This window comes from Propithecus coquereli, unplaced genomic scaffold, assembly GCF_000956105.1.
Source record: "Propithecus coquereli isolate 6110/MARCELLA unplaced genomic scaffold, Pcoq_1.0 Scaffold1, whole genome shotgun sequence".
Classification (NCBI taxonomy): Eukaryota; Metazoa; Chordata; class Mammalia; order Primates; family Indriidae; genus Propithecus; species Propithecus coquereli.
In genome coordinates, this window is record NW_012133857.1 from 18,800,018 (window position 1) to 18,827,756 (window position 27,739).

A 27,739-nucleotide genomic window follows, 5' to 3' on the forward strand; every position below is an offset into this window, starting at 1 on the left:
TCAGTAATAAAGATGTAAAAGCAGTGAATTCTCTGAATTAAGTGATTCATGAGTCAAACAGAACTAGGAGAAATAGCATAGTTTTGTTAGAGTATTATCAGAGGATTTGGACAATATAATGTGTCAGTAATTTTATTTTCTATAAACAGTTCAGATTCTCAAATGTCAATGGAACATTTGCTCTATTACAGAATTTGCAATAATGTTATAAGAAAAACATAACCAAAAATAAAAGTCAAGCAGAAAATATTGACAGTAAATAAGCTTTACAGACTCAAATACTATGATCCCATGATCTCAAGACACTGAGTTCTAGTGTAAACTGCTGATACTGCTCCCTAAGATACTGAAAAAACTGAGCGGGAGGGGTATTTTGTTCATCTTTTGAGTTGGTAGGTAGCCTGGAGTGGAAGTTAACCCAGCGTCTGTTGGGGAATAAAATAGGAAATAAACTGATGGAGCTCTACTCTTGCTAAACTGCCTTCCCTCCTCCCCGCGTGCCATTGACTTACAACAAATAATGCCTCACCCCACATTTACTATAATTCAAATCATTGTTCTAGCTGTTCTCCAGAATAAAATCTTAGGCTGTGCTTGCTTGAATCTTCTTGTGAGGAGCTGGAAAAATCAGGTAGGAACTACCCCACCCTTCCTGCCTCAAAGTCACAGGGCTGAGGAAATACCATTACAATCTAAGGAGTGTTCCCAGAGAGTGAAGCTCTGACCTAAGGAGTTGTTTTTAAGGGTGGGGAGTAATTATGGTTTATCCTAATGCGTGGAACTTTCCACCTTAGAGCTAGTCTGCTTTCTACCATCCCTGTCCACTCAGTTTTATTGGCTGCTCATTGCTAGACAAGTGTAGCTGATAATGCCAGAAAAATAAGCTCACCCAAATAACAAAATATTGGAAGAACACAACTATTTCAAAGGAAAAATAACAGAGGATATCAGAAACAAAAATATTAGGACAAATGAGTTAATAAATTTAGCCTAATAAATCCAATAAAAAATATAGGAAGGTATTACCAGTAATAACAAGATGGCATTAAGAAAACTAAGCAGAAAATTTAGATGTGAAACATAAAATAGTTGAATTTACAGTAACTTAGGGAATGAATAAATACTTGGAGGACCAGATTTAGAGAAAGTCTTAAAAAAGGAGGGGACAGATAAATAGGGGAAAAAATTTAAGGCAATGTGAGAATAAAAAAATGAAACTTGAACATTCAGGTAGATAATAGCTCAAAGAAGAGTGAAAAAAAATGAAGAGGGGAAAATATTTGAAAAAGTAATTGAGATCAGTTTTCCAGAATGAAAAGACTAACCTCAGATTTAAAGGACCCATAGAACACCACAAAAGAGAATGAAGAAAATCCCATCTACACATACTAACTGAAATGTAAGAATAAGAACAAATTCTAAAAAGCTTACAGAAAGAAAGAGCAGGCTATATAAAAGAGTGAGCTTGACATCAGATTTTTTAATAGCAAGACTGAATGCAAGGTAACTGGAATCTTATTTTCAACATATCGATGGAAAAGAACTTAAAACCTAGAATTTTATATCCAGCCAAATTATCATTCAGATAAGAGGAGATGATAAAATTTCCTTAGGCATGAAAGCGCTCTGACAATTTTTATAAAAAGGCCCATATTGAAAATAAATTGAGATTTATGAAGAAAACGTACTTCATACGTTAGTAAAGTTAATAGTTGTCTTTATAAATTACTAAGACTAATGAGAAAATACCCTTAATAACTGGAAATTAAAAGTTAATATCATCATTAATGGATTGGCAGAGGATGGCTAGATCAAAGGATGTGGGAGCATATTGAAGTTCTTGTCTTACAGAAGATATCTGTAGATAACAAATTTTTTAAAAGGAGGCTTAAACCTAAGATCTGAAACTGTGAGACTACTAGAAGAAAACATAAGGGAAACACTCCAAGACATTGGTTTAGACAGAGAGTTTATGGCTAAGACCTTAAAAGCACAGGCAAAAGAAAAAAGAAAACTGTATTAAACTAAAAAGCTTCTGCACAGCAAAGCAAACGAACAGAGAAGAGACAATCTATCTCTTCGATAGTTTGTTTGTAAACTATTTACCTGACAAGGCACTCATATACAGAATGTACAAGGAATTCAATCAGCAGAAAAATCTAATACCATTAAAAAGTGGCAAAGGACATGAATAGACATTTCCCAAAAGAAGACATACAAATGGCCAACAGGTTTATGAAAAAAGTGGTCAACATAACAAATCATCAGAGAAATGTAAATCAAAACCACAATCAGCAGGGCCTGGTGGTGCACACCTATAGTCTCAGCTACTCGGGAGACTAAGTTGGGAGTATCGCTTGAGCCCAGGGGTTTGAGGCTGCTATGATGACGCCTATAGATAGACACTGCACTCCCATCTGTGACCCCATCTCTTAAAAAAAAAAAAAAAAGACAAAGATGACATCTCTCCCCAGTTAGAATGGCTGTTCAGCTGTGGTTGATGATTCTAATCGTCCCATCTCTGCTGAAGACAATCCTGTGATCTCTACCATCTCCGGTAGCACAAAGAACAAAAGACATTACCCTGCCTCTCCCAACTGCTGGCCTGAGACGAGGATGCAGGTTTTAGTTCTCAAAAAGGAGTAGAGGATGTTTTAAAGAGACAGAAAATATTTTTTCTGTTTTTTCAGGCCATTTCCTCTGTTGCAGGTGGAGTGCTGGTGTATGTGGGTTTGAGAAAAATTTCTCCAAAGATTAGGATAGAAAGAAGAAATTTATTTTACTTTTTACTTTTCCCAAGGTGGGAAACGGGCCAACACGATGAAAAGGAGTAAGGGGAAAAGTGTGTTGGCAGAGAGAATCAGATATTCGGCTTTTTATTTAGGAATTATAAAAAATGGGTGAAGATGATTTATGGTTGTAGCTAACAGGGTACTGTGATCTCTACTTAGATATTTTCCTGTTATTTCAGCAAGGCTGCCCCTTTCAGTTATTAGCATAACACTGAAAGGATGACCCATAAAAGAAAGAAAAATTGATGAATGACCTTAGTCAAAAGTTCTCCTCTTTAAAAATTACCGTTAAGATTATAAAATAGAGGGAGAAAAATTACTAAGTATTTATCTGATGAAGGACTTAAATTCAGAATATATTTTTTAAAATTCTCAACATTCAGTAATTAGAAAACAACCCAATATGTTAAAATTGACAAATGGCTTTAATAGATGTGACTCCCAAGAGGATAAGTGGCAAATAAGCAGTGTAAAAAACTGGAATTTTGAACCATGTGCTAAACCACTGTGGGTCTTCTGGTTCTATGGAGGTTTTTAGAGTTACTTTTAGGTTCAAAGGAATTTTCTTTTTAAAGTGAGTTCAGCTCTTTGTTCTGGTGCTCTTGCTCTTGGGAGATCCTGTTCTTTGTAGCCCAGTGTCCTGGGTTCCCCACCACCCACCTGAATGCCTTTTCTGCCTGGCTGGTGGACAAGGTGCACAGGCAGATGGTGTCTCAACTGGGGAATTATGAGCTGGCAAGAGGGCTGTTCTGACCTGTGGCTAAGTCACCACTGAGAGTTCTTTCTTAGAGCTGTATTTTTATAGACTGCTTTAAGGGGAAAACTAAATGAAATGGAAGCATCTGTAGTAGACCATTTGAAAATTTTCAGTTCTGAATTACGAATTACAGGCTGTCATTCGTACAGCATTTGTATTAGAAGTGAGACTAACACTACCTAACAGAATAACTTCAAGATAGCCAAAACGTAGTGGGTTCCTTTGAAAGAATCTTCACCCAAGGCTGTAACTTGAGAATAGGCTTTCAAAATGGGTGTTTAGAATATGGAGGGAAAGAGAAGTCTCAGATCAATAATAGGGAGATAAGTTGAAAAAGTCTGAGTGAGCCTAGGAAAATGCTTCTTTCCTAAACTGAATGGAGGAATTAATGGGAGGGAGTGCTAGAAGATGGTCAAAACAACATTGTTACAGTGTGTCTTGCACCTACACATTACCTGCCTTAACTTGGCTTCAACTGATTGTGCTTACTAGACCAGAAGGGATAATTATACCTACCACCTCTCCTCACTCTGATTTTTACATTCCTCTAACTGAATGCACATTGGGGGAAACTTTAAAAAAGAATATAAGAACAATTTAAAGGCTTTCCAGTTAGTGACAAAGGGAAATGAATTATTCAGATGGCGAACAAATGGTAGTGGCTTTGTAAGGCATCTTTGAGTAAGAAATCAAAGACCAAATTGAGAGAAATGATTATTCAATTGTCTACAAGGTTTTAAACATAAAACATTTTGAGTGATTTTAGAAATTGTTAAGGGTAATTTTGACTTGTGTCAATAATTTACAATGCCACTACGCCAAAATGTGGAGCCAGATCTGGTTATATGAGACTTAAATAGATTTACAACATTCTAAAACAATTGAGTGCCTTGTTGAGAATTTCTTCTAGAGAGTTCAAAGGGTCCGTTTACATGCTTGTTTTTCTTTTCCCATTTTGACCTCTAAAATGTCCAGAGGTAGAAAAATCATTTACCTCAAGATAATGCTCATGCTCCTTTCCAAGTGTTTTTTTTAGGCTTAAATAAATGTGATAGTTTTTAAGCTGTTTAGAGTATGTAGGAGGACCTGAGACACTAGGATCTTTCCTTTTTGTATAAATATTTAATACTTACTTTGATCAAAGCAACGGGTTGTAAACTATGAGCGTTGCCAGTGTTTCTGGTAAAAGCAAGGGCAGAAAGTAACATTACGAGGTATACTGTCACTGTAGTATTCTGTCAAGCCATTTTTCTTTAATTATGTCCTGCAGTTATTTCATGTAATGAAATGTTTGTTGCTTGGCTGTTGGCATGTCAGGACAATTTGAGTAGAATATATTCTTTCCCTTTTTTAGAGATACTTAAATGCTCATAAATTAGAGTGAAAAACTTTTATGCTACTGTTTTTATTTTTTCCTTAGGATTCAAGGACTTATTCTGGACACAGTATATTTTTCTTATTGGAACATCATAGGTTGTGATAGAGCTGTGGCAGCAGAATCAGAAAAGAAGGGTATCCTAGAGAGAGACATGATTTGATAGGGAAAGCTGCTGGCTCTCACACGTCTTCCTATATCCTCCTGATTCTTGGTCCAAGGGCAATATTTGTTGTATTCCAAGGCCAGATGTAAAACAGTATTCATCTATTTTTAAATTGTCAGTAACTCTTTTAACTTCTAAATGTAACTATATTAGAATTTTGAAAATCTTATAATTGTTTTGGAGAATTTCTAATTTTCATTAGAAAATTTCCTTTCCTTACACTTAGATATCTTCTTATATCCCTCTGGTAGTATTTGTTTAAAATATGATTCTGAGAATCAGAATGTACCTACTTAATTCTTTGTTTGAAATTGTTGCTCCTCTTAGAGATAGATAAATGCCTTACTAGATTAAATCTGTATAAATTACTTTGGCAAGATTTACAGATACAAGGTGGTTAAAAAAAGAACTGAACTTTAGATGGTTTTGATAACTGTTGTTTAGGAAACAGTGCTGCTGAAGCATCCTTTCAGTACTGTGAAACAAGAACAGCAGAGAAAATGGATTGAAGAGTTGAATAAGCAAATAGAAGATGACCGGCAAAGAAAAATAGAGGAAAAAATTATATATTCAAAGGTAACTTATGAGGTTTAATGTCTATAAGAGAAAAAAATAATAATTTCAAAGTCTTTAACCATATTAACCTAGAGGTACTCTGAAACTGCTTGACAAGACCAGAGTATTCAAATTATTCCACATTTGCCCGTGGGAACCTGTTTTCATTGAATGCATTTAATGTGATTCCGCATTGTTTCTTTTAACTAACTTTTTAGAAATTTCCTGATTCTTTGAATTTCTCATTTTTTCCAAGCTAGTTATCTACATGCATAAGGAATCAAAACAATACAATTTTTATGATTCTTATTCTGCTTTTGAATGATTTTTAGAAATTGTTTGTTATTTAGGATTTTATGTGAGAATAACTGGAAAAATTCTTAGCAATTCTTATTTGTCTTAATTAGGGTGAGGAACATGACAGATGGGCAATGCATTTTGATTCATTAAAGGATTATCCTGGTTCTCAGTCTCAACTGTCCTCTCGATCAACACACAAACAACCAGAGTACTTTTGCGTCTCTCCTGACACTCAGGAGCTGGCTGATACCAGCAGTGTTTTTACACCTACAACTGGAAGCCAGGTTGAACCTTCAGAGGAGGAGCATATAGCAAAACCTGTTAGGGATGTGGTTATGGCAAACAATCAGAGAACAAAGTAAGTTCATTCTTACGTATTTATTGATTTTTAAGAAAGTCTTCGTGCTTTGATAGGACTGTTATGTCTATTTGGTTTCAGGTATGGCATTTTTCTTTGAAATAGAAATGATTAGTAGATTTATCCAAAGCAAAAATGATTTAGCTTGTTGAACCCACCTTTTTGGGGTTTTTGTATAGCTAATGTATGTATCTTGCCAGCTTTCTCCGTTCTATGACTGCTCTCTTGGACCCAGCTCAGATTGAGGAACGAGACAGACGTCGACAAAAACAGTTAGAACATCAGGTATTGCATTGTAAAACATTGTTGTTTGCCTTAGTAAGTAATATGTATGGCCAACATGTACCTAAGTGAATGGAAATTAAAATTCCGATGTAAACTTACAGCACAGGTCCTATCCAGTCCTGTGATGAATCTAATCCTTACCCCATCTGCACTGTGCTATTAGAATCATGCTTATGTTGAGAACTAGACAATGTCACATACTATAGCCATCTGCCTTCTGATAGAGAAGGTCTTTAATATATAAGTTGTATGAATTTGTACTGTCTCAGGTTAGTATTGGGTACTTTTCTATCAATTTCTTTTTTCTGAGTTGTGTTCAGGATGAGAATTATTAATAGTTCTTTGAAAGGAAACTATAGCGGGTTGAAGTAGAATTATGATTAAGAAATCTAGCAGATTAATATAAGCAAGGCTAAGATTAAAACTCCAATTTTAATCTAATACTAAAGGGACTTAAATGTCTGAATAATTCTTTAAAACCTTTGTTATTTGATGAATTTGGTATAATGTTACACTTACTCAGTTCAGTGAGCAGACATAGAGCAGCTACTACTTACCAGGCACTATGCTAAGCACTGAACTTATTTCTTCAGTTGTTTTTCTATCATTTCTCCTAACAGCCCTCCTGGGATTGAAGAAAAAGCATGTATTTAAAGTTTCAAATAGGAAGTTAAGAAAGAGAGAAAGAAAAAGCATGTAGAACTTGACACAGGACAAGTGGGTGATGGGAGAAATGCATAGGAAATTTGACATTTCACTTCACTCATATATGTAATACTTTCTGTATACTGATAAAACTTTCGTTTTTTTTTTTGGCGACAGGGTCTCACTTTGTTGCCTAGGATAGAGTGCAGTAGTGTCATCATAGCTCTCACTGCAACCTCACACTCCTGGGTTGAAGCAATTCTCCTGCCTCAGCCTCCCGAGTAGCTGGGACTACAGGCATGTGCCATGGTGCCTGACTTATTTTTCTATTTTTTTGTAAAGGCGGGGGTCTTGATCTTGCTCAGGCTGGTCTAGAACTCCTGACCTCAAGTGATCCTCCTGCCTTGCAAAGTGCTAGGATTACAGGTGTGAGCCACAATGCCCGGCCACGATAAAACTTTTATTTATTTTTTTAATTTCAATTTTATTTTTTGTAGAGACAGGGTCTGGCTATGTTGCCCAGGCTCGTCTAAAACTCCTAGCCTCAAGTGATCCTCCGGCCTCAGCCTCCCAAAGTGCTGGGATGACAGACATGAGCCACTGTGCTGAGCCTGATAAAACATTTTATCAAATGCTTCACCAAACAAATGCTTCATGGATTTTTATTTGTGACAATGATTTATGTGATTGTTTATGACTAGAAAGCCATCACTGCTCAGGTAGAAGAGAAGCGCAGAAAGAAGCAACAGGAGGAAGAACAAAGAAAGAAGGAAGAACAAGAAGAGGAGCGTCGATTAGCACGAGAACGAGAAGAGATGCAGAAACAGTATGAAGAAGACATACTTAAGCAAAAGCAAAAGGAAGTAGGTATTTATATTCTAACTTTAACATTTTAGAATAAAAATGGATGTTTTTAAAGGAAAAATACCAGAAGCTGGACTTTTCTTTGTATTTTGAAATTATGAAGCTATATGTGGAAACATTAAACCTCTGTGTGAAGAAAGTTAGGAAAGTAATAGGGAAGCTTGAGGTTTTATTTCACATTATATAGCTCACAAATGCTATATTGCTTTGGTGTTTCTTTCTGCTAAACAACGAGGTCAAGATGAGTTATTATAGCACAAACCAGAAGCTACCCATGTGCTTAATTTTTATCTACTCCTAGATACTAGGGGTTATCTATGCTTCATTTCTAAACAATTATTAGTGCAATTTTTCTAGTTAAGAGAAATGATTGGCCTTTCACTTGCGAACAGGCGCATATATTTGCAGAGTGACTGGCGAGACATGATGATACAGTTTGTAGTCGTGTTAGATGTTTCCTGTGTGCTAAATGGGCTTTAATAAAAGAGTAGATATCTGGTTGGCTGGGAGAACCCCTATATTAAGTGGTGCAAACAAGTTGAGTATGGTGATGTCAAGTGCCATGTTTGAGCTGACCTGACAAAGACATTCAGTTGCTAAAGGTTTAAAGGTTTAATGAGTAGAGCACAGATTCTGCATTTTCTTGCCTTTTCCCAGCTGGCAGCCTTTAGTTCAAAATTGGCTGATAAAGGGACACATGGTCTGGGTTCCAATTTCCTTGAGTTGAATAGGCTGAGCCAACCACCCCATGTGGCAACCATGTACATGAGGACATCAAAGTATTATCATTTGCTTGAACTGTAAGAAGTGGCTATAAACCTTGTGTTTTACCTTAACATTTATTTTTAAACTCAATAGAATTATGATAGAATTAACCATCAGTTTTTAAAACTATGAAAACTTTATTAGTATAAATTTGAAATGGATAAAAAGAGTTCTCATACAGATGTTAAAATGTAAGCTTCAAAAGGGTAGGAACTTTGTCCTGTTGACTGTTCTACCCCTAGTATCTAGACCAGTGCCTGACACACAGGAGAAGCTTAGAAAATATTTACTGAGAGAATAGTCAAGTCTGTGTTTACTAATTGTATTTAATAACTTGTGTACATGTTATTATTGATAGGAAATTATGACTCTGAAGACAAATGAGATTTTCCAGACAATGCAGCAAGCTCAGGAACTGGCACAGAGACTAAAACAAGAACAGAGAATCCGAGAATTGGCTCAAAAGGGACATGACACTTCCAGATTGATTAAAAATCTTGGCGGTAAGTGCTTAACCAAAATCTTATTTATAGTATTTTTTGAAGATGATTTTTAAAAATTATTATTATTATTATTATTTTTTTTTTTGAGACAGCCTCACTCTGTCACCTGGGCTAGAGTGCAGTGCCATCGTCATAGCTCACTGCAACGTTAAACTCCTGGACTCAGGCAATCCTCCTGCCCCAGCCTCCATAGTACCTGGGACTATAGGCACACGCCATGATGCCTGGCTAATTTTTCTGTTTTTAGGAGAGACAGGGTCTCACTTTTCCTTGGGCTGGTCTCAAACTCCTGAGCTCAAGGAATCCTCCCGCCTCAGCCTCCCACCGTGCTAGGATTATAAGTGTGAGCCACCATGCCTGGCCAATAATTGTCTATTTTATACCTTAACACATGTATTAACTAAATATTTTTAAAGGAATTTTAGACTTTAAATAATGTAACTTTAGAAATGTTTATTTGGAAAGTTGCTTTAAAAGTAGAACTAAATAAGGTTATACTTTTTGATATCTTTTCACATCTTATGTGTTGCTCACAGTAACCCCGTGACATAGGTAAAATGTATACTTTTGTGCCCATTTTTATAAAGAAAAAAATTCTAAGTGACCTGCCTAAATTCACGAAGGGATAAGAATGCTGGTAACCTCTTGTAAGAAAATTTAGGTTAACTCTTCTAAATTTTTATTACCATGTTCATTCTGATTAAACTAAAAGTCTTGTGAATATTTCAGTTGCTGCTATATAAAATTTTTATTAATATTCCTTAATGTCATTTTTATCAGATAATTTATTTCTCATTGTCAGTTGATACAATACAAGTGGAATATAATGCATCCACTAACAACATTTCAAATTCAAGACATGAATCTGATGAAGTCAGTGGTGAACTGAATACATGTATCAATTCTGCAGTTTCTCCTAAGAAGGATACTGGTGTACAAACAGGTATTTGTATAGAATTGTGATTTAAAATTTACTTAAAGTCACAAAGCAATTAAAATTAAGTTCAACTTTAAAAATTAAAGAAATTTGAGGTTTTCAATGAGTTAGAAAATAAAGGGGTAACAGCTTTGTTGAGATGTTACATACCATAAATTTGTCCTTTAAAAAAGTACAGTGTTTTTCAGTGTTTTTTAGTATGTTCAGAGTTGTGTAACCTTCACCACAATTTTAGAACATCTTCATCACTTTAAAAAGAAACCCATTAGCAGTCACGTTGTATTTCCCCTCTTTCCAGTTCACTTTCTGTCTTTGAATATTTGCCTGTTCTAGACATTTCATGTAGTTGGAATCATACCATATGTGGTCTTTTGTGCCTGGCTTCTGTCACTTAGCATAATGTTGTAAGGTTCACATGTTGTAGCATGTATCAGTACTTCATACCTTTTTATCACTGAATATTCCATTGTATGGCTATACCGCATTTGCTTATTCATTCATGAGTTGATGGGCATTTGGGTTATTTCCACCTTTTGGCTATTAAGAATATGCTACGAACATTCATGCACAAGTTTTTGCATGGACGTGTATGTTTTTAGTACTCTAGAGAGAGGAGTAGAATTGCTAATTCATATGGTAAATATGGTTAGCATTTTGAGGAACTACCACAGTTCTCCAAAGCAGCTGTACCGTTTTACATTCCTACCAGCAATGTATGAGGGTTCTGATTTCTCAGTATCCTTGCCATACTTGTTATTCTAGTGGTTGTGAAGTAGTATCTTATGATGTGGTTTTGATTTGAATTTCCCCAGTGACTGATGATGTTGAGCATCTTTTCATGTGTTGGCTTTAAATTTTTAAATAGGTAATAAGTTAATAGCCATGTTGGGTATTATCATAGGTCTCCATGATCGTGAGGCCCTTCAGCATTTCAGCCCTCCACCTGTCTTGGAAATCTTTTTTTTTTTTTTTAAATAACTTTGGGAAATCTTTTTACTTTTTAAACTAGTTACAAGTGGACTCTCCTGTCAGTATTAGTCCTTGGGCATTCCATGGCAACTTAAAAATTGAGACAAAAACCAATTTGGTTGTCCATAAGTTAGGAGATAATATTGTCTTAAGCCACTCTGGAGTTGGGTAGCCTCAAACCCAAAACGTTTTAAAGGAAATCCTTTTCCTAACAGCACTGTATTCTGCCAATTAATTTTAGACTCTAATATAGTACCAAATTAGTTGCATGGTATGATGGGGGATGGTGTTAGTGATTGTGCGGCATTGTGGGTATGTTTGGTGCCACTGAAATGTATGCTTAAAAATGGTTAAGATGAAGGTTTTTGTGAAATTGGAACCTTTGTGCACTGTTTGTGGAAATGTAAATTGGTGCAGCTGCTATAAAAGACAATATGGCAGGTCCTCAAAAGATTAAAAATAGAATCACCATATGATCTACCAATTCCACTTCTGGGTATATATCTCAAAAAACTGAAAGGAAGGCCTCAACTAGATATTTGGACACCTCTGTTATACACAGTAGCATTGTTTATAATAGCCAAAATGTGGAATCCACCAGTGTTCATGGTCAAATGAATGGATAAATAAAATGTGGTGTGTGTGTGTGTGTATTTCAACAATGAAATATTGTTTGGTGTTTAAAAAGGAAGGGAATTCTGACACATACCACAACATGGATGAACCTTGAGGACATTATGCTAGGTAAGCCAATCACAAAAAGATAAATGTGACTCCATTTATGTGAGGTATCTAGAATAGAAAATTCATAGAAACAAGATAGAATGGTGGTTGCTAGCAGCTGGGAAGGGGGAATGGGGAATTGTTCTTTAATGGGCATAGAGTTTTAGTTTTGAAAACTAAAGAAAAGTAAAGTCTTAGAGGGCAGTAACTAATAAAACTATTGGTCAAAATGGTAAGTCTTGTTATATTGTACAATTCTTCTAAATGAATCATTTGAAACTTTTTTTTTAGATGATTTAAATACAGGAATATTCACCAATGCAGAATCACACTATGGATCATTAACAGGGAGGGAAATTATACATTGCTCATCTCCTGGGATTTCAGCAGAATTTAATGGAGAGTTTAGCTCTAAGAAAAACAAGCAAGAATTAAGTCAGGATAAAGGAGCTAACTTAGAAAAAGAAAACAGTTGGTATAATGACCTGTGTAATCCAGAGAAACAAACAAAACACATGAAGAAATGCCATCAAAGGCCTGATTGGAATATAAATAAGCCACTCAAAAGGTATATTCCAGCATCAGAAAAGTACCCTAAACAGCTTCAGAAACAGAGAGAAGAAAAAAAAGTAAGAAGGCAGATGGAACTGCTTCATTTGGTAGAAAGAAATAATCCTGGACACCTCTCTCAACATAGAGGCATGTCACCAGATTTTCATTCATCTCATCAAGAAACTGAGTCAAAGTTCAGGTGGCATCTAGTCAAAAAGGTAAAGGTCTTCTGTCTTAAAAAGATATGTTTTAAGTGTAGGTATTGATGTTTCTAGATTCAAAACAGTGTTCCCCACATGCATGTTTTGATAAGGCTGTTTACACAAGAGTTAACAGAAATTTGCTTTAGTTTGTATTAGGGGTCAGCAAACTACAGTCTGTGGGGAAATCCACTGTGCCGTCTGCTTTCATAAATAAAGTTTAGTAGGAACACAGCCACACTCATTGTCTATGGCTGGCTTCATGCTACAACAGAGTTGGGTAGTAGAGACCGTATTGCTCAGAAAGCTGAGAATATTTACTGTGTAGTACAGAAAAAGTTTACACTTGAACAACTTCTGTAGGATGAATGCTACTCTTTATTCAAATACCCATTTAAAACGCTTGTTTATATAGTCAGTCCAGCAAACAATTTGGGAGATTGGTAATTACTGGATTAGTCTAACTCTAGGAAAAAAATAAATCTCTATTCCGTTGGGCACTCTTATTTAAATATTACTCAGATTATTTCAATAAGTAACCACTAAAAATATTTGTGGAGACATGTGGAAATGCTATAGATTCTTTTCTGCATTTATTTATCCATCTTTTAGGAAGAAGAACCTCTGAAAATTAATTCATGCAGCAAGGAAAGGTATGTTATTTAACAGATTAATTCCATAGCCAGTTGCCATTTTCTATGTGGGACAGAAATAGTACAAAACATCTGCTCAATATGATCGCACCACTGTACTCCAGCCTGGGCAACAGGGACTCCTGTCTCTTGAAAGAAAATTTTTAAAACCCTCAAAATCTAAGTGATATTAGGCACATATGTATATGAAGACAGTAATAGGAAAGGCTATGGCTTCCAGGTGAGGGGTAGAGGTTTAAGGGATAGGGTGGCACTTTCACTGGAGCTTGTAGACCCAAGTTGGACTGAGCCTGGGCAGGAACATGAGCAACAGTTTCCATTATCTCCAGACTTAGCTAAGCCATTTCGATTTTCCAGGTATGTCAACAGTGGAATAGGCATTTTGCTTGGATCAAGGGGGGAGGGAAGAAATGACTGATAGGATAGTGAGAAGTTAATAATGGCAGATTTAGAACCATTACAATTTTTATTCTTTTGTGCGTGAACCAGCTGGTTTAGAGTTGTCTCAGAATGGGGCTCTAAAAGCAAGCTTAGTTCAGATGATTTTTATGGTGAATTATCTAAGGAGAAGCATTAGGCTCAAATTAAAACCCAGCCAAGCATCGATCCTCAGGATCTAGTTATTTAATTCCCCTCTGTACTAGAGTACATATATCTTAGCTAGTGCCAGTAAAAACACAAATTAATCCCTTTCTATTTTATGGAGTTAGTGTAGAACTTTCTTGAGGTATCAGAGGTACATTTAGAATAAATTAAAATGTGACTAAAGAGGTATTTTTGAATTAAAGCTTCTCAGTCTATAATTGTTTTGTTTTGTAAATAGGTCTCAGTCATCACCAGTTCCAGCAGTGAAAAACAGAACCCAACAAACTCAGACTAATACTTTACACTTACCACTAAAAAACAGTAGCTTTGAAAGAGAGAATCCAATCTTGGGAGGTAGTCACATGGAATTATCACCGGGAATTTCTGAACCACCCCATTTTGTTCCCTATGTCCGAACAAATGAGATCTATTACCTTGATCCAGATGCACCATTGTCTAGGCCTTCAACACAGGACCCTCAGTACCAAAATTCACAAGGTAAGTGAATATAAGTATTATTACTGTAAAAAATCAAAGATCAATGTGAACCCCTAAGTTTAACTTCCAAATTAGTCATTTCTGCCCTTTGTTCTAGAAAGTCTTACTAAGAGTTGCCCCTGGAGAGGGGAAATAATTTCTGAAATCTTTCTTAGTACTCTCCTGGGATACAAATTTATTAATGAACCCTTAGAATACTACAGTATACAGCTTTATCATTAGGTATTTGACTTTTGTCACTTTCATCTGGCTTCAGACTGTGACCAAGAACAGCAGCAGCTATTTGACTGTGAACATGTCAGGGATCCACTTCTTAATCCTAACTTGGTGAGAAACAGGGATCGACAGCAAGCAATCCTTAAGGGACTTTCAGAACTGAGACAGGTAAGAAACATTTTCATCAAGTGTATGTGCGACTGTTCTTTTTGTAGGGGAGAACTGAATGGCTAAGTATTTTATGTGGCTTCACTGCAGTGCAGTTTTTAAGGAAAAAGTAGGACTTTCCTTGGATTTGCTTTCCCATTACCATCTTTAAGAATATTTTCCAGTATGACATCATAAGACAGTTCTAATATTAAGACAATTTTATTGAGTAAAAAATGCATACATTTGAATGATAAAACATCAATAAGGCCCTAAAACCAAAGACAAAAAATATACAATTATGCTTTAATAAATTCTCAGCAATGCAGCCCATGCTTTTTAAAAAATGTATTGCCAGTGTTTAGAACAGAACATTGACATCTGTCCCAAAGAATAATATAATTCAGTGTGAAATTGTATGTATAACCTTACCAGACTACTTTTTCTCCCAGACCAATTGTGACTTCTCATTATCTTGGTCTCGTATTAGAACAGGAAAATATTGTAACTTTGCTCCAAAGCTATATAACCTATCCCCTGGACTTTAATCCTTGTAAAATTGGTTCTACAGGCAGTTTTGATTTGTTGCATACTCTTTGTATTTGGGAAAAATAAGTTGTGCTGTTATAGGAGTGCCCTTTCCCACATCCAGTCATTTGCCAACACCTTCTGTATTTCACAATGTTGATTCAGATAATGCTTACCCATTCTTTCCCTCTATAATAGAGCCAGAAAATCATTCCACTTTGGCCCATTTACTCATGTGAAGACAAACTAATAACAGGGTTATTAAAAAGTAATAAAGTGTCCTTAGTTTTTTAAATAATTCAGCCTTAGTAACTAACTAATTCACACAAATTTTCCTTTACAGTGACAGGTGTTTTTTTTACTTCTAGCTTAATGGAAAGAAAAGTTGTGAGGGAAAGAGTGGTGTGTACATTTACCCACTGATACAAGGGCCCTGCTGAAATAAGACTGGGTGCTGTATTAGACACTAAGGTTAGAGTGCAGGCAAGATAACCATTTTAAGAGCACTTGGGGGTGGGGATAAGGGAGCATTTTATCTTAATCACCAGTTATGAAATTATGAAAAGTCATCCCTATTGGTTTTTATGCTAAAAATATCTTACAAATATGTAATAGTTACATAGTATCCAAATGTCTAGTGTAAGAATTACTGAAAAATTTTTTGAGTAGTAAAAATTTAATATGATATTTTATCCTGAGCTGCTTATGTAATATGTTCCAAGTAAATATAATTCTAGATTAACAGGACAGCAATATTAGATAGGAATCATTTGCAAGTTGGCTTACATAGTTTACTAACATATCAATGTGATTTCAGGGCCTTCTCCAGAAGCAAAAGGAGTTGGAAACTAATTTCATGCCTTTAGCTGCAAATCAAGAAGAGAATTTTAGTTCTTCGTTGTAAATGTAGAAAACCAAATCCTTAACATTTGATTTGTGTCTTCCAAATTATAAAATGTGCTCATGGCTCGACTGTATTTTTCAAATAGCCTAGATTTATTTTTTAAATGCTCATTAAAACTTGTACATTACATATAAGTGCTGTACTTTTAAAATAAATAATTTTTTGTAAAAGCTTAGTAGTAAAAAAAAAATTTTCTGCTGTGTCACAATCTGGGTATTTAAGCCCTATAACAACACTTTCTACTTACCTTATTATAGTCTGGAGTTCCTGACCTATTAATGTTCTTCCATATTTTTTATGGAACTTACTAATTGAAGTCACTCATGCATTTTGTTCTAACAGAAGTACTTTTGAGGTACCAAAGGTCTGTCTGACTTACTAACACATGTAGACTAATTTTTTGCTAAAATTCATCTTAGGATTTAGAGAAAGAAAAAATTTCCACCGGAGCCTGTTTTTATGACATGGAAACTGCAATTTTCAAAAACATTAGTAAAGAGAGGCAGTTGTTAGATTTCCACTATATAGTTTCAAGTATAGCACTAACGTGCTTAATAAAATGCTAATTACTACTACTGAGACCACCTCAGAAATATACTTCCATTTTTCTAAGACTACCAATTTAAAAATCTAAGCTTGTTTGTTCATTGCCTTTGATAAACAGAAACCTATCTTTTGAAAAATTTGGTTAAATCAAAGATCACACAAGCACTGAAAATTATCAAATACTCTCAAAAAGTTACCAGAATTTTAGTGACAGGCAGTTTTTACATGGCTAAGCCTAAAGATAAAAAATAATGCTGCTTGATATAAGTCCTATATACATAGTTTATATTATCTAAATGAAACTGCTTTGTTAGGTAAATCTTGAGGTATTGAGCCAAACTCCTGTAAATATTTATTAACATCATTGGCTTATACCTGTGTAAAAACACTTTTATATAAAAGTTTAAATCAAAATAAATACAATAGTTGATAATTCATTTCAGCAAAAGTAGTTTTGTATCATCTGACATTAGAGGAAGAAAAAGCCATTGCTCTTTACCATCTTTCTGCAAACATCTGGTTTTACATATAAAATAGGCTTCAATTTGAAGCTCAAGTACAAGCCCGAGTACAGGTGACACACAAATGTAAAACTTAAAAGTGCCAACATGAGATAATTCAAGTACAATATATGTTAAAAATATATATATATTTATTTCAATTTTTAGATGCTTCAACTGTTACAGGCCATCATGATTTAAATAAGAGAAAAAAAACATTTGGGAAAGGACAAGAAACCTTTTTTTAGAGAATGAAATACAAATTGTTAATTCACTTTTAAGAAACAGAAAAAATCCACAACAACCTATTAAAAAAAAGTTACTGTAATTATTTCTCTTTTGAATATGGCCTGGAAGAATCACTTTTTCCCCAACTTAATGGAGATGGAGACTTATCTCTATCCAAGCTTTGAGTATAAGCAGATAAAAAGTAATTTTCATTTTCTTGAGACTGACTTGATGAAAGGGCATATGGTGTCCCCAAAAATGTCTGGTGAGTGAGAACATTAAAATGACTAAACTGATGGGACATATTTAATTGACTGTGATAAACCTGAAAGTTGCTATATGAATCTTGTTCTGCTGAATTGCTGTTCTCTGCTTCAGAGCATACTATATCAATAGGAGCTCTCTCTTCAGAATCAATTTGATAAGTCTTATCTTCTAATAAACTGTTTTGCACGTCAAGAGACGATTGTAAATCAATTTGAATATTCGTTTTTTGATCTGTTCCACGTGATCCTTTGGTCTCTTTCGCCAATATTTCTGAATGAAAACTGCTGTATACTTCTATTTGTGAGATTTCATCCCCTGAATCCAGAGACATATCCTCTTCATCCTTTTCATCGTTTTCTAAAAGAGCTACATTTAAAAAACAAAAAGTCCTCCTCTATTGAAATACACAATTTGCTTAAGTTTGAAAATTATACACTACTCACACAATATAACGCGTCAGGGTCTGCAAGTCCACAATCCCTTAAAGCTTGGTCTTCTGCCACAAGTTCACTTAGTCACAACACTCACACTAGGTGTGAATGTCCAGATAATCCGATGCTAAAAGCTTCTGCGAAATGTGTTCACGTTTAATGTTGGGAAATCCCAACTCCCAGCTCCAAAGGGGTTAATGTCAAAACAGCATCTAAAGTTATACGGTAATTCAGTATTTGACAAGACAAATATGAAATAAAATTTGACATCTAGCTTCACTGGATTACTAAACTGGTTAGCTCTATCAAATGTTTGATCATCTCTGCTTTTCATTAAAAACAAAAGTACATTTTTCATTTTACATAAAACCTGGAATCAGCAGAGGCCATCTCAGAAAAGACTAAAGCTATGATAGCCCTGTCTTGTAATTAAATTGCCTTATATATTTGGGGAGATTTAGTAGCCCAATCTCCATATCTGGTTTTCTACTTTTTTCTTAATATGACCCCTTTGTTGACAACAGCGCCAATAATGCTTCCATACTCTCAAAGAGAAAATGCATACTCCATAGTATGTACTGTCTATAGTACAGACAGAAATGCATAATCTGTAGTAACTAACAAACTTGTATTGTCTACCGTATAATAAATGAGGAACTCTCGTGCATGCTAAGTATTAAGAGCAATAAATCTCTTGAAACACTTTCCCTAAGGCTATTTACACTGAGGTGAGTGGCTTCAAAATAGGCCATTTCATTATTTCACAACAGCAAAACCATTCCTCTTTTTCTATGTCCTAAAGAAAATGAAAACTACTGAAAAGTTACCTGACTGCGACTCAAGAGTGTCATTAGCACCAAGCAGTGGAAGGTTTTCTTCTGTGACTGAGTTGTGATAGCCCACAAGATTTTTAAAGTTTTGCATAAAGTCTTCAGCAGTTGCAACCACTATTCCATTCTCTGTATAACTAGAAAGCATCTTGATGTTCTTCTCTTAAAAAAAAAAAAAAAAAATTTCATGTATAAAGCACTGAAAATATGCATGGGTAAGTGACAATGACAATGCCTACCCCCCAGCCCTCATAAATCCTTTCTTCTACATTTTCAGAATTATAGCTTAACAGTCAACACCCACCACAGCCCCAGAAAATCCTTTCATCCACATTCCTATATTCATAGTAAAAAGCTTAAGAATGCTCTCTTTACCTGTTAAAAAGACTATGTGTCGTTGCTGTATGTTCTGGGCCTGAAGTCTGATAAGGCAATCCAATTCTGGTGCATTTCGAGTTTGTGAATCACACTGGTGGTATGACAAAATTTCAACCAGATGTTTCTTCTGATAGACATTCAGAAGCGTCAACAGACTTAGAGCTTTAGCATTCAATCTGTGAAGTTAAGCAGTTCAGTATCTGGGTCTGCATTTCTAAAATTTAATATGGAAATTTTTGCTAGGAATTAAAACCCTAATTTCTCAATTGAGGCTACAAATGACAACTGCACTGCTTTAGACTGCTGCCTGATGCAGGGGTGATTTTTAGGAGACAGGATGAGCAAAACTTGTATGACCACATTTAAGTCCAGTGGTTTCTTGGTGCAAGGCCTGAGCGCCAGCTATTTAGCTTAGGGTAAACTCTAAATCATTCTACTTACAAAATAATAAATTACAGTTACTTTTAGCTTTACTAACTTACCAACTTTAAGGAAGAACTCAGGACCAAAAAAAGTATAAATTTTTCCTTCAGAAAGTATAATACATGGTTCTGAGCTATTTCTATACTGCAAGGCAGGGCAACGATTGAAGAAATCAGTGGTTGTTGTCAGGAAGATGAGGTTACTAATAACTTTAGACAAGTCAGACCTTCGGGTCTCAGTGTTTGTTCTCTGAGTAAGACTTACCCTAAGCCAACTTTATAGGCTTTGAAGATCAACAAGTTTAAAAAAGTGAATTGCAAAAATTGTAAAACAGTTTAACACTTTAAAATTATTTAAGACTGAATTTTCTGAAGAGTATACTATGGAATATTAATAGGTATTTCAAGAAAATTTAGGAAATGCCGACTGACACAATGTAAAACAAAATTCTTACTTAGAGTTTCTCAGATCCTTTAATGTGTAAATACATTTTATGGACTCTAGTAGTAGAGCCCCAAACTCATCTGATTACATTTAGTCATTTGTGGACTCTCTCAAGTGATTAGTGCTCCAAGGACCTCACTTTGAGAAGTGACATCTAGGCATGTTAGAAATTACATGAATGAATGTTCTAATGATAAATCCTCATAAGGTCAAGATTAACCCGTGTCCAAAAATGCGACTTTATTAGCTACTTAAGGTAGTCCTCAGTTGGGAGAGGACCTGACCTAATTGGCATATACAGTTCAGTTTAGAGAAAAAAAAGCCAATCATTACATAGGATGATTATTCTAAACCCGCAAGTGACAAAGATTAAACCAATTTTACCTACACATGTAACTAGAAACTTCAACAAACTTCTAATTAAACAAGAATACTGTTTCCTCTTATAAAGGTTCGAATAATTCAGTATCTATACTCCCTTACGGCTGGCTACAGACATCTGTGAAAACTGAGGAACTGTAGATCCACAGTCTACAAATATGGGAAAAGAAAGAAATCTTGTGAGCACAATGTTAAAAATCAATAACCATCATGTAGTTAATTTTCCAAATCTTACCTGCCTAGTTCCTTTAGTTTTTTCTGAAATTTACAGTGGACTTTCCATTGCCATTTTCCTTCTGGAGTACTAAGTTCTTCAAGGAATGTCAAAAAATTTTTAAGGTTCTCTGTTAGAGATAATGAAGTTCATTTTTAATTCAATAAATAAGTCACTCCACAAGTGAATTATGGAAAAAGTGCTTGTTCATATTATGTAGAAACACCTACTTTCCTATGTATTATTTTCATTTCTCTTCTTTCCCTTCTAAGGGAATAAGACCTACATATCCCTAAAACTCAAAGAACATAACCTCTACACGTAAAAGAAAAAAAAAGTTGATGAAGTAACAAACCAGAGATGATCTAACTGCAGCAGGTGCAGAGAGACTTAACACCAGATTTAGAGGAAATGATTTGTAAAGACTAAGAAAATAGGAAAGAAATCTGAGGTAATAAAAGCTCAGGAAAAGACTGAAATGTACTAGTTATCTGGGAATGGCAGAATATGTGGACAATATATTAAAAACTGTAAGAGTTAGGAGAGAAATTTCATGCTCAAAAGAATGCATCATCTTACCAATTGTGACAACCTCTGGATTTAGAATTGATTCATCGGACACGATAAAACCACCAGATACAAATAATTCATTGTATGTATGATTTTTAACATCATCCAGGCTATCAACACCAGCAAAACTAACACAGGGGAGCTTCTTTAAAGTCACCAAGCCAGGTACCTGTTTAAATACCAAAATAAAAGTAGAAATAAGGAATGAAATGATAGACTTAAGTGTGAAGTAACCTATAGGAAAAGTCTAACAGAATGCATTATGGCTCACCTATCTATATTTAGTGCATTGCCTCTGGAAAGCCACACACAAAAATAATGATTCCCAACATTATTTCTCAGTATATAAACCAATATTTATATACTGGGACCTACCATGAACAGAACACTAAGGAAAAGGAGCTTATAATAGACCAGAAAACACAGAATGGACAAATGTCCTAACTTGTCTGTAATCTGTAGGTACAGTCAGAAATCAGATGAGGGCAAGAGCCTATACTGCAACAGTCAGCAAAGGCTTCAAAGACCAGTGGGACCTCATGAGAAAGGCTCGTAAGACTGAGGCAAGTACCTCCAAATCTAAGGGAAAAGGGGACTAGTTTGGCACAAAAAGGTTTTGCCTGGGACACACAAATGAAGAAGAGAACAATATAAAAGTCAGCAGACCTGTTGGCATTCAAAGATTCAGTACTTTTATTAGTTTTAACTATCTGAGTAGTAGGGAAGATCTGTGATGTGCCGCAATTTAAAATTCTGTGGAGATACAAACTTAAATCTCACAATCTGATTCATGGAAGTGTCCTTGAAATTTTATCTCCTTTAAAGCTTATTTTAAAAACAAAAGCTTTAGTCTCACATTAAGATTTAAAAATAAGAGAGTTTTTTAAAACCAAATAAGTAGTGAATTTGACTTAATAGTCTACCTTGTGAATGAAACCTGCAATGTCTTCATTTTGAATAATAATCAATAGTTTATCTAATTTCGATCTTCTTTCCAAAAACTGTTCTGGATGGCATTCTGTATTGCCTAATTTGGTAAGATACTCCTGTGAAAGGAAAACAACTAAATCAACATTTAAAAGCTTTTTTGCAAACACCAATGTAACACCAAAAATGCAAGATAAACTGATAAGCTTAACTACTACTAGGACACTATTATCGATGAACTTATACTCTGGGAGACCTCAGACACCATCAAATCTGCTCTTCTAAAGGTCAGCTTCACAGTCAAATGTTATAGTGCTATCAAAGCCAAGTAAATGCCAGTGCAGGGTGACAGAAAGAACCGTTAAGAACAATAGATTAGCTCAGGTTTTTAACCCAGCTTCCTTAGTTATTATGGGCCACCCCTATTTTCCTTTCCTTTCCAACAGTACTGCCACAAATAACTGAGGGTCTGCTTAGAAAGGGGTATCTGAAGGACAATCCTTCAGAGTTACAAAGCACTTTTATGACTGCTGTAGCTCCTTTAACTCAGAACAGCTCAAAAACCATTTGTATAGAGCTTCAGTACGTACAATGGTATTCACATACTAATTAGCTATTTCTGTTCAGCTCTGCCCTTCAAGCCAAGTAACTCTCCCAACTAACACTTTCCTCCACACTGGTGACATGTTACTACCTTTCACAGGACAGAGGTAGTAGTCCGGGCAGAGTTCCTTTCACTCTTTGCTTGCTGGTGGAATCCTGAACCCTGAAGCAAACTGCAGGATCCGGAGGTCACATTCCTCATTTTACAGACACAGGAGATTAATATTTTCAATCACAGCTGGTGAGATGGCCATAATCAAAATCCAGCTTATCTGGTGAGTCTACTGCTCTTTCAAGAGCTGCCTAAAGTGTCATACCCACAGAGAATGTTTTTGTGTATCCCTAAATTAATGCAGCATCTTCTGCGCTGATTTTGCTCTAAGCTTTGAAGCTTCTGGGTAGATCTCAGATCAGCTTATACTTTACCAAAAGGTAAATTACTGTCTGACACGCCTCCTGGCAATTTTTAGTCCATCTTTTCACATTAAGCTTTAAATGTAAGTTCAATTTAAGTAAACACTTGAAGTCACACAATACTATTTCAGTTTCACTACTCATAAAGTCTTTTGCTCTACTGTAATATTTTTGTTGGAAAATTTCCAATGGATATTGGTTAAAAATTACAGTTATAATCTGACTTCCTATCAGATTTGTAAAAGAGCAGTCTTTTTTCTATATAGTGACAGAAATATGATTTGTTCTATGCTAGGATGAGTTAAAAGCATCCTTCATAAGGAAATGCATTTCCTATCCCTTTAATTTAAATGTCACATAGGTATGTTATAATCCATTAAAAAAAGGTGAAGGGGGATGGGGGGAGGTGGAGTTATGCTAAGCCCACTAGGAACTGTCCCTAACCTATTCTCTCATCTAGCCCCACACAACATGCAGCTATGTCCCCACAGAATATTGTGCTTGGTATCATGCTGCTGGGGATGGGAAAAATCTGAGAAGCTCTACATCCAATCATACAAGGCAAAAACACAACCAAGGAATTTCTAGTAAGTCTGATTTCATCTTCCCAAGAAACCACAAGGAATCAGCAAGGAAAGCACAACTGAGTACTCTGATTCCTCTTTCATTTCCACGTCGTTCATGTCTTCACTGGATATACCCACAAAATGTGCGGACATCAGAGATCCTCAAACTGACAAAAGGCTCAGTAGTGCTGAGTTTCTGAGCTACTCTGGGCTATAAGCCACTTCTCTATAGTCTCTCTGCTTCCTTGAACAAAACAGGCAAAAACTCCAGTCATAGTAAGTAAATTCCATAAATGGGAGCAGGCATTTATTTCAAAACTCTAGGTATTCCCTTAAGGAATTAAAATCCTAGTTTAGTGAGTACTGATTAGTAATATTATACCAGTGATATACCTGTTCTAGTATGTTACCACTTATATACCTGTTAATAAACTTTACATATCTATGTCTATACCTATACACACGCTCAAAGGCATATGTGTCTATTTTTTTTTAAAACCAAATATACCTATACCTATACCTCTACCTCATAATGAGGAATCTCTCATGATTAAGGAGTCTTTCAGGATCATCAAGTTTTTCTGATCAATAAGGGCTGCAGGGAACCGTGACATGGCCAGGTTATCAAGAAACACCAAAAAAGTATCATTAGGCCATCCTTGGACAGTTTTGTTTTTCTATTTGATTGATAAAACCCCACGAGATAAACACAGGCAACGTACTTTACCTCTCTGTATTTTTCCCTTTCCTTCATTAAAAACCCAAGTAAGAAACATTTATAGTTTAAAAGTATTTGTAGTATGTATACAAATGCTCTAAAATGACAGTATAAAATAAGATGCTAAATCCTAAGATATTTAGATCATTGGTTCTGAATTTAGTTCTACTCTGAGTTATGAAACTATATGGTCAACATCTAAAAACAAAAAAGTCCATTTTATAGAGGTCAGACAACAAGACAAGTTTATACAGCATTGCTATTACCTTCTTGTTTAGTTACCTTTATTTCTTTACAGAGCACACTCTCTTCTTCTTCATGAATATAAAATTTCACAGTATTTTTCTGGACATCTTTCATGATTTTAACCAAACTATTAAATACTTCAGGTTCTAACTGGCTTATAAAATTTGAAAGAGCTGGTTGGGCAGAAATGTTTACATCACTGGGTGATTTTGTTGTTTCTTTTTCTACTGGTTCCCGGGCAGTATCACCAGGTACAGAATGGTCAGAAGTCACCATTAACTCCGTGGCATGATGTGGCTGGTTCATTTCTACTTCAGTTAAACTCAAAGTTGAAGAGGAATGCTGCTCATTAATGTTGGTGTCTTTCAAAGCATCACTACAAAGTGGCTCAAGGAGGTGTTTATTGTTGAGGTCACTTGAGGAAACTGGTATGACATGCTTTTCCAGAGGATTCAATGCTATCTTAGTACCAGAATCGTTAGGACTGACTGGTGGCAAATTCCCACCCTTGGCTGATGCTTTAATAATAATAGTATTTAGTTTCTCATGCAAGCCATCTACAAACTCCTGTACACCAGCTTTGGAAGTCTTAGAATATATGAACTCAGAAAGCCGTTTCATCTTCTCTTGTGTTGAAAAGATAGGTGTGGAAATCCTACTGACATATGAAACATTCTTTTGCTTCAAAATCTCTTCTATCTTCCTAGAAAAGAGATTGAACTCTCCTAACACTGTCCTTTCTGTGGTTTCGCTCACTGCAGGCGGCTCTTCTGCTGGCACACACTGCTCTTCCACTTTCACCACCTGACCTGTCAACACGTCATCCTCAGTGGTGCCCTTTAAGGTGTCTGTAAATGGAGAGGATGGAAACTGGTCATCAGAACTTCTCTGTCTACTTATTACCCGGGGGTCGTTAGGAAAGGTCTCCTGTGGTGGCAGGCACACCAGTTGTTCTTCTGGTGATTTCATACCTATATAGGAAGAGCAACCCAAAAAGATAGTATCTGAAAATACAAACTATTAAACCAGGGGACAAAAAGGTCAATATATATTTATAACTAATCATGCGTTGGAAGGTAAAATAAAAACCTCAAATTCTGGTATGAACTCTAATTCCTATGTGTCCTGCTTATGGGCTGGTCTTTGGATTTCAGTAGTCAGAGTAACAACTTTGTTTTTTTGTTCTTTTGTTTTAAGAGAGAGGGTCTCTTGTTCTGTCACCCAAGCTGGAGTGTAATGGCACGATCATAGCTCACTGTAGCCTCAAACTCCTTGGCTCAAGTAATCCTTCCATCTCAGCCTCCTGAGGAGCTGGGACTGTACAGGTACGCACCACCACGCCCGGCCAGTATTTTCCTTTTGTTGGGAAATGATTCCAAGAGAAAGCAGGATAACTACACTCCATTTGAAATAAAGAGGTCATTTAGTTAGTTTAATGAGACTATCACCTTTCACTCTTGACAACTAGCTCAATCCACAAAATCATACATTTTTTCTCACAAATCCTAAATTCAAACTTAGTATGTTTTGAGACTATATTTCAAAACAGGTACCCTAATTCCATTTTAAGAAACAAGGAGAAAAGAAAAAAAATCATGATCTTTGCCTAAAAGACCATATTATATCATTTTACCCTTTAAAAAATTACTAAAATTTTCAAACCTATTTTTAAAGATTTTACTCACATCAAATCTTTCAAAACAGCCTCAGTAGCAGTCAGCTTGTAACATTCTCTACCAATCCCAGTGGTTACCATTAACTACTGCACTCATTAATTACTGCAAAGGCTACTTGTCAACACAGTAAAAGACCAACAGTAGGTCTGTAGGTGGAAGTCAGAAGGGAGCAAAATATCCAATGTGCCAGGATAAGAGTTACAACTGTATGAAACTAATAAACCAGAAAACTCAAGTTCCATAAGATAATTCAGGCATACTTAATGTACTAAATATCTTTCTTAAATCTGCAACATTAAAATGGGGTTTAGTACACATAAAAAGTCAAGCAGGGTACATAAAAAATTGGTAACCATGACTGATGTATGAGGGGGAAACTAAGTGCCTAGGGCTACATTTACTTTCTGAAGTATTTTTATACTTCTATGATTTATATAATAATGTCAAATATCTGATATATTCAAATTTAAAAAAATTTGAATTGTTATTTTATAAAACAAATGGGTTGGAGAGAGAACTACCTGTAATTTTAAAACTTCTGAATTATTTATTATTTTATTATTTTTTTAGAGACAAGGTCTATGTTGACCAGGCTGGCCTCAAACTCCTGGGCTCAAGCAATCCTCCTCCCTGAGCCTCCCAAGTAGCTAGGATTACAGGCATGTGCCACTATACCTGGCTATTTATTATTTTAAATTAAATACTTGCTCCCAAAATTTATAGTTAAACATCAGACCAAAATAGCTAATGGAAATATTAAGCTGGAATATAATTTAAATCCACATGGAGAATTTTCCATATTAAAAACTGTAAACCAAACAAATCCCTTTTAAAAATATAAATAATCACCACCTAATTTTCTTTTGCACAAATCTCCCTATATGACTTAAGATCGAATTTTTTTTTTTTTTTCCAGACAGTCTCACTCTTTTACGCGGGCTAGAGTGAGTGCCATGGCGTCAGCCTAGCTCACAGCAACCTCAAACTCCTGGGCTCAAGCGATCCTCCTGCCTCAGCCTCCCGAGTAGCTGGGACTACAGGCATGCGCCATCATGCCCGGCTAATTTTTTCTATATATTTTTAGTTGTCCGATTAATTTC

General features: G+C 35.5%; 2 protein-coding genes across 2 annotated transcripts in view; one reads left to right on the plus strand and one right to left on the minus strand.

Moving 5' to 3' along the window:
• CCDC66 (coiled-coil domain containing 66) overlaps nt 1-16,447 on the plus strand; it is a 40,945-nt gene extending 24,498 nt beyond the window's left edge. Inside the window, exons 8-18 of the mRNA XM_012638301.1 lie at nt 5,535-5,666; nt 6,053-6,303; nt 6,504-6,588; nt 7,935-8,096; nt 9,221-9,365; nt 10,168-10,308; nt 12,286-12,764; nt 13,359-13,399; nt 14,223-14,482; nt 14,739-14,866; nt 16,191-16,447. Of these exons, the coding sequence (XP_012493755.1) occupies nt 5,535-5,666; nt 6,053-6,303; nt 6,504-6,588; nt 7,935-8,096; nt 9,221-9,365; nt 10,168-10,308; nt 12,286-12,764; nt 13,359-13,399; nt 14,223-14,482; nt 14,739-14,866; nt 16,191-16,277 (1,911 nt within the window). The 3' untranslated portion in view covers nt 16,278-16,447. The remainder of the gene's footprint in view (nt 1-5,534; nt 5,667-6,052; nt 6,304-6,503; nt 6,589-7,934; nt 8,097-9,220; nt 9,366-10,167; nt 10,309-12,285; nt 12,765-13,358; nt 13,400-14,222; nt 14,483-14,738; nt 14,867-16,190) is intronic.
• Nucleotides 16,448-17,651: 1,204 nt separating this feature from the next.
• Nucleotides 17,652-27,739, minus strand: part of FAM208A (family with sequence similarity 208, member A) — a 56,160-nt gene continuing 46,072 nt past the window's right edge. The window contains exons 11-17 of the mRNA XM_012638312.1: nt 25,000-25,934; nt 22,413-22,535; nt 21,499-21,658; nt 20,941-21,049; nt 19,455-19,633; nt 19,077-19,241; nt 17,652-18,184 (exon numbers count right to left, since the gene is read on the minus strand). Coding sequence (XP_012493766.1) covers nt 17,652-18,184; nt 19,077-19,241; nt 19,455-19,633; nt 20,941-21,049; nt 21,499-21,658; nt 22,413-22,535; nt 25,000-25,934 — 2,204 coding nt within the window. The remainder of the gene's footprint in view (nt 18,185-19,076; nt 19,242-19,454; nt 19,634-20,940; nt 21,050-21,498; nt 21,659-22,412; nt 22,536-24,999; nt 25,935-27,739) is intronic.